Source organism: Tachysurus fulvidraco, chromosome 7, assembly GCF_022655615.1.
Source record: "Tachysurus fulvidraco isolate hzauxx_2018 chromosome 7, HZAU_PFXX_2.0, whole genome shotgun sequence".
Taxonomy (NCBI): Eukaryota; Metazoa; Chordata; class Actinopteri; order Siluriformes; family Bagridae; genus Tachysurus; species Tachysurus fulvidraco.
In genome coordinates this window covers 25,040,844-25,047,918 of record NC_062524.1, presented here as the reverse complement: position 1 = coordinate 25,047,918, position 7,075 = coordinate 25,040,844, and the positions used below count along the sequence as shown (strand labels likewise).

At 39.6% G+C, this 7,075-nt stretch overlaps 1 protein-coding gene across 2 annotated transcripts; it reads right to left on the bottom strand.

The window, feature by feature from the left end:
• Positions 1 to 3,515: 3,515 nt before the first annotated feature.
• LOC113650057 (caspase activity and apoptosis inhibitor 1) lies at positions 3,516 to 6,851 on the bottom strand. 2 transcript variants are annotated; one of them, XM_027158094.2, is made up of 6 exons: positions 6,694 to 6,851; positions 6,262 to 6,456; positions 6,081 to 6,165; positions 5,364 to 5,430; positions 4,543 to 4,604; positions 3,516 to 4,064 (listed from the first exon to the last, which is right to left on the bottom strand). In XM_027158094.2, the coding sequence occupies exons 1-6, from the start codon at positions 6,778 to 6,780 to the stop codon at positions 3,652 to 3,654; spliced, it is 909 nt and encodes a 302-aa protein (XP_027013895.2). In that variant the 5' UTR covers positions 6,781 to 6,851; the 3' UTR covers positions 3,516 to 3,651. The 2 variants fall into 2 exon arrangements, with proteins under 2 accessions (XP_027013895.2, XP_027013894.2); XM_027158093.2 differs by having other exon boundaries at positions 6,688 to 6,849.
• Between the last annotated feature and the right edge of the window lie 224 nt (positions 6,852 to 7,075).

The window sequence follows — 7,075 nt, the reverse complement described above, 5'->3', positions numbered from 1 at the left end:
ACTGTTGAAGGTATTTGTTCTGGGTAATTAAAATGACAGGCCCAGAGGTAAGATCAGGGAACCAACTCACTCTCACACTCATATTTTGCTCTGATTGCAAATGGTAGAGTGAGTAATGGGACTTTTATTTTAGCGTGTTATTATAACGACTGCATTGAGTGCTACATTGCGTGGACGATCAGCATCAACAGAGCCAATTTTAGAGCCCCTGTTAAAAGGGATCATGTCTACGCTATAATTTTGTCTTGTTTAACAAGGAAGGTGGGCTGACATGGAAGAAAACGGGTCACAGATTGGTCTTATTAATAATAAACATTTATTCCTCCTACATTTTTTAGATTCAGATTTGCACACAGACATAAGCTTAATTTTTATTTATTTTACTAAAATAAATAAATAAATAAGACTTTTTAATTTGTCAATGTCCCACTGGGATGAATAAAGAATCACTGTATGTTATTTCGTTAAAGAAAATGTCAATGCGCATGAAATTTGTTTATACTGAAATATTCTTGGGGTCTTTACCGATTGTTTGTTTGTTACTCTGTACGTATATCAGTGGGGATGATGAAACTGAGCACAGTTAGAATGGGGTTTAAATTAGTTGAAGATTAATTAAACAAAGAATAATTGCGGCATGAATGTTAGTGTGAGAATCTTAGGCAAAAAGACCAAATGATGCGGCGGCACTTAAATCCATCTCGTTAAGTAAATATGAAGGGCCAAAACCCCACCACCGCAACAACAGGTATTCGCATGGCATCGTGTGCAATTAGAAACAATTTGAATAATAAATAGACTATGAAAGATGTTTAAAAAAATTGATTTCTGAGTTGACTGCTTTTGTTTTAAAGGTTAAGACATTGCTACATATTTAGTTAAAAGTGAACAATAAAGAGACATCAGACAGCACTAGCCATGAAAAATATAAACAAAACCTGCGAACAGACAAAAACACCCCATCACGACAGGCTCACAAGAATGTTTGTTTTACGCAACCTCAGTGTCTGCATGAAGCGCCCAGGTGTAAGGAGAATAGGTTATAATATTTAAAATCACAGGTCTGTCGTCAGAGGATCGTCATCATATAACCCGACATACAAGACTGTTAGTTACGGTGGATTAATTAACACTGCAAGTCAGGGGAGTAGTCACTCAAGGCTTCTTTTATTGGCCTGGATAAACAGGAACATGGGTTGATTAGATTGCAGTTCATTGATGCATCAAAATCTTAAATAAAATAGAGGTTCAGGGTACACAAGCAGCCGAGTACACACACTTCATTTTATAGTCATAGGTCTAACAGAATTAGCTCACAGACAGAAGTAGTAACTAGACACCGCCTCCACCGTTTTATTTAGATAATTTTACATACCGTGACTTAAGTAAGACCCTTAAAAGACCACCGTCTTTGTCTGTTGTGTCCCTGCCTACTACAGTGATGGAAACAGTTCATACTTACAAATAAAGTAAAACTATAACTGGTATTAACAGGAGTTGAGCTTCATATTGAAAGACAACGTTTCATTGTGTATAGAAACCCAGATGTAGCCTGTGATTTATCACTAGGGGAATCGATTCATTTAGCCACTCATGAGCACTGTGTTATTTAAAGCTTGTTAAAGTGCTCAGAAATTAATTCACCCTTCAACTCTACACATGCACTGAGGTTGTGTGTGTGTAAAAACACCAACAGACCACGACACCATGTTTAAAAAGAACAAAAACCCCTGCAATCTGATTAACTAACAGCGTCTACAGATGACTGCGTCTTACAAACAAGCAAAACAGGTCCATTTTGCATGTCTGCTCTAATGAATATGCAATGAATTGATGCAGTTTGTGTGAAAATGCAAAGTATAAGATGCCGTCTGTGCGAGTGGATGAACCTGCTTGTGATTTACAGCAGGCTGAAAGTCACTTTGCGAGTACGGAAATAAAACACCACAGCCAATTAAGGACAAAATAAAAAAAAAATAATAATAATAATAAATCTTGGATTTATGAGAATAGGAAAGATGTCTTGTTCGTGAAAAACCAGAACAAATGAGGTGGTTTTCTTTGCATTTACCTCAACAAGCACTCACATCTACATATTGGAGTTAAAGAATATGCATCATGTCGTTGTCATAGCCTTTGGTCAACTTTGAATTTCTGAGTCGAATTTTTTTCGTTTTACTCAAATGTCACATTCCAATATTACCCACAACGATTGAATGCTAAGAGAGACGACGGGATCTGGGAAGCTGTGACACCTTTCCACCTACCCAGCTTTCCCACCTCCTCATCTCCACACGCCTTTCCTACAATGACATCATTAAAAGTGACTTAACGCATTATCATCATCAGATTAGTAGATTCACAAGTCCTTATTCCATGCCCTTTAACGGAAACATGCTCAGTTCATGTTTGACATATCTGAAGCTTACAGACATCATGACATCAATGACCTTTAAAGGAGACACCAATTATGTGCAATTAAGGCATAAACGTGAGTGATGTCTCTGCCCCATTATTGAAAGTTCATCTGTGATTTATAGCCTGCATTTGAGTAGGTTTACTTCAGCTGTTTACTTGCTTTTATATAATTTATAGGTCCAGATTTGTCACACACGCACACATCATCTAAAACAGCTTCACACGGTACACAGACCTAAATGTTTTGTCAACAGCGGCCTCTAGTGGACATTATTATTTTTAGTTGTTTAAGCGTCCCTGCATTTGACCTTGTATTTCCTGCCACGTTTTTTTTTTTTTGGGCAATTGGCGCCTCTAGTGGACACTTAAAGCATTACTTAATGAAGATTTGAACATGCCATTTCACTGAGCACTGGTAAAAGTACTGGTGTCCTTTTTCTTCTTATGCTCAGTAGCTTAAGCTTCTCTGCACACTTGTCTATTGGGGTATAGAACCTGTTTATTTGGAGCACGCACTAATCACTTGGACTATTACTAAATGTCATCTATTATACAAAAACAACATTCTGGTTCGATAAATCAGCTTTTTTTTTAAATTAATTTATTTATTTTTATACATCATGTGGTCAGCTGTGTCTTACCTGTGGAGACATCTGTGGGATTTTCAGGTCAAGTCATGAAGGCATCACAAGTTGTTTTTTGTTAAAGTGGCTCAGATCATTACACTCACCCATTTCTCCTGCTTTCAAAACATTAAGCTCTAGAACTGACTGTTCACTTCCTTCCTAATATCTCTAACCCTTTAACGAGATAATCAACGCTCTTCGTCTCACCTGTGAGTGGTTTTAATACTGTCTGGTGTATTCTGAACGAGAACTGCAGCACAACACTGACCTCTAGTGGCACTTAGCAATATAGAAATGATAAAAAAATCAGGTGGGAAAGGTCATGCTTTGGCTGAAGACTAAAGCTGTAAACATAGTGTGTGAACTAACAGTAGACTGTTACACCTAAAGACGCATTCATATTAAAGTGAGCGTGTGTTTTAAATTCAAATATTAAAACATGTTTGTAAGAAATCACATGCAACAACCATGAAACTGACACTTTGTCATGAAACGGACACATTTTAAATCAGCAGCTTGTTGAGGTTCAGAGACTGAAAACAAAACTAAGCAGAAATTAAAAGCCAATATGGCTGCGTATGTTCCTTGGCTGCAAAAAACTCAGAGTTTATTTCTTCACCTCGTTGGCCTTCATTAGAGCTTTGATGGCTCTCGCTCTCATCTCTAACTCCAGAAGTGCCAGCTGCTGTGCTGAAGGTGCTGCGGCAGGAACAGGAAATGACGCGGGCGCCGCTTCCATAGCAACCTCCTGCGGACGCAGCTTGATCTGTGCGTCCTCACTGCTGTGATCAGTGACAGCGAGAATCTCACTGACGCTCTTGTCGATGTCGTCCTGAAGCTCCAGCTTCGGCTCGTCCGATTCGAGGTCCGCCTCTGGAGGCAGGTCTGAGGACAGAGGGGGCATCACCATGGGAACGGGTATTTGCTCTTCTTGGGGTTTGGGGTCTTTGTGGCCCTCGATGTCACTGTCGTTCATGTCAGCGTTTATGCTTAGGACGTCGCTCTCTTCTCCGGATAAACCTGAGTGCGCAAAAGAAAAAACACGACACAATTTTAACAAAAACATAATAGATAAATAAATAAATAAATAAATAAATAAATGATAATCATTTCCTCCAGGATTTCACAACTTCAGAAATTAACGCAAAATAACGCAAGCAAACTCTGTGATATTCTTGCAATTTTTCACAATTGCAACAAATTTTCTGCAGATTTGGGTTCGAGGCGTGTCACGTGACGTCATCACAACTCGCACTCGGCCAAATCCCTATCGGAATCTTATGCATGGAACACGACTACAGCTATTATAGAAAGTCATTACATATGTCTTCACTGCTAGGACTTCACTTCAGGAGAAAAATTCGAAATTCACAAATTAAAAAAAAAAAAGTCATAAAAATATCTTCAGAGACTTCTTTATGGACTTGTGTATGCACTCTAAATTGCAATATTTTACTTCAATCATCATCATCATCATCATCATCATCATCATCATCACCTTGCTTGTCTTCTTCAGCGTTCTCTTTCATCGATGACGTGGAGTCCACACTGTTGTCCTGCCTAAAGATCACATTCAAAACAAAAACCAAACACCCTTAGGATTAAAACAAAGCCCTGTACTATTAGCTGCATGTAACCACTTAACAATTACACCACTACATTTGACAAAACTACCTTATAACAGTGCAATTATGACATTTTTCTCAAACTGCGTTAACATACTGTTACAAAACTTAAAAATCAGTAATTGCATTTCTACGGCTTAAGCGTTCATGCAACATTCCATGCTGTGTCCACTAGAGGGGGACAGTGAAGTCCAGTGAAGTGGAGTCATGTCACCGTGTTAGGTTTATTTCCTACAGTACAAACCTGGTTCTTGGAGTCAGAGGCATGACGGAATCTACCCTCACACCTTGCTGTTTCCATGGACTTGCTGTTACATTTCAGTGTGCCTTGTTTCCTGTACACTTACTGACAGAACGGCTGCTTGAACAGTCAAGGTGTCATGCAGCTATGTTAAAGTCGCCATGGAAATGAATTTAAAGTTTTGGGGAGTTTAGTATGGATGTCGATAAGCTAGTGTGCTCCAAAACCATGACAATATTCACACTTAGATGTATTCAAAATGTACACACATCCACACCCCTCTCTCCCTCCTTCCTTCCCTCTCTCTACCTCCCATTCTGTCTACCTCTCTCTAGATTTCTCTCTCCCTCCCTCCCTCCCTCCCTCTCCCACTAAATAAACACGACTACGTGACAGACGTGTCGATACTGATGTCTGTGTATTCACATGAGAATTCACAAACATGTGACTTACTGACTGTCTGCTGAGGTCCTGTTAGTCTCCTTCTCTTCAGCTTCCGAGTTAGCCGTCACCTCTTTACCTTCAAAACAGAACAAGACGGCAATAATCAAATTAAAGGCAAATGCACAGTTTAGATCCAGAATCTAAAATGACATTTTTGATCATCAGCTGTGAACAAGGCCACAGCAAACAGACCTGCAGGGTAAAACTAGTGTTTTAAAGGAGCTCTTAGTAATTCAGATGCTAATCTGTTGCAATTCAAGTGAAATGCCAGCGATCGTTTTGCTAGTTGTCTGAATCAACCCCCTTAATCATAAGCCATAACATGAAGCATCTCGAAGGAGCTTTCTGTTTTTTCCAATGCTTTATTTTAATTGCAAAATCCAACACTGAAATAATTCATTTAGATGTTGGCATAAATCCTGGATTTAAAGTCCCAGACTGCGATGAGGCTTGATGACACTGGATAACGTGTGACGACGGTAGTATCAGAAATGTTTGCACAGAGTGAACAGATGAGGAGACACCAAGTACTAAAGTGCCGCTGCATCGCTCTCTTTAAAGAAAGAAAGGCGCTTGCTTCTATGAGCAAAGCTGATCATTATTTATTCAGAGGTCATTCAGTGAGGGTTTGTTTTTTTTTTTGTTATGTATTTTTTTAAAAGTAACTAGAAAACAGGCAACAATTTTCTTTCTTTAAAAAAAATAAGTGAAGTAAATTGGATTAACCCTCCAGGATCTGGAGCAGATTTTTCTCGGACAGCTGCTCCAGTTGATCCCAGCAGAGCGTCTTGATCTCCATGAACGTGCATCCCTACAGAAACAACACAGCGACAAAGACAAAGTGAAACCCTTACAAGTGAACAGAAGGACGCGTATGAAATGAACTTGAATGGATTGAATTGAAAACCTTCAGCTCGTCAGGCAACATCTTTTTCAGCTTGTTTTGCCCGAGGACGTTGAAGCACTGCTCCAGCATCTCCTGTCTGTTGCTCAGATAATCACTGATGGGTTTAAAAGGCACAGTGAGATCCAAACCACCTTCCTCAATGTCGCTTGGTTCTTCCTTTAACTCCTGCACATGATGCTGCTCTTCTTTAGGCTCCTTAATAGTAATTACAATAAAAAACAAATATAAAGAGTTAATCACAAAAAAATTATGTATATTGCACGTTGTACAGCCTACAGTATATGCATACAAATATACAAATAGTCAGGGACTGATGTTATACTTTCTGTAAAACTACTGCAATAGAAATGAATGGTTGTTTACATTAGCATTAGCATTAGCTAGCTAGCTAGTTGTTGTGTTTTTTTTTTTTTAATAAAAACCAACCCCCACGCTCGATTCGGTGTTTCTCTTCTTTCTGTCTCCATCAGCAGACTCTCGACGAGAATGCTTTCTTTTCTTTTCTTTCGCCGACTTCATTCTCTTCACGTATTGTTAATCGCTATGTTTGTAATACCGGTTTGGGCGCGTATTGATGACCTCACAGTAAGGTTACGATTAGGCAACGCATCCGCCATATTGGTAAGGTCAGCAACCCGATGAAAGTGAACGGAGAGACTCACTCACTCATTTTCTACCGCTGTATCCGAACTACCTCGGGTCACGGGGAGCCTGTGCCTATCTCAGGCGTCATCGGGCATCGAGGCAGGATACACCCTGGACGGAGTGCCAACCCATCGCAGGGCACACACACACACTCTCATTCGGAGAGACA

What these genes read in the sequence shown, in the direction of transcription:
- LOC113650057 (XM_027158093.2), bottom strand. Translation starts at nt 6,780, where the DNA reads ATGAAGTCGGCGAAAGAAAAGAAAAGAAAGCATTCTCGTCGAGAGTCT. An exon ending in AGGACCTCAGCAGACAGTCA is followed by an intron (nt 4,605 to 5,363) that starts GTAAGTCACATG and finishes TGTGATCTTTAG; the next exon opens with GCAGGACAACAGTGTGGACT. An exon ending in CGCTGAAGAAGACAAGCAAG is followed by an intron (nt 4,065 to 4,542) that starts GTGATGATGATG and finishes TTGCGCACTCAG; the next exon opens with GTTTATCCGGAGAAGAGAGC.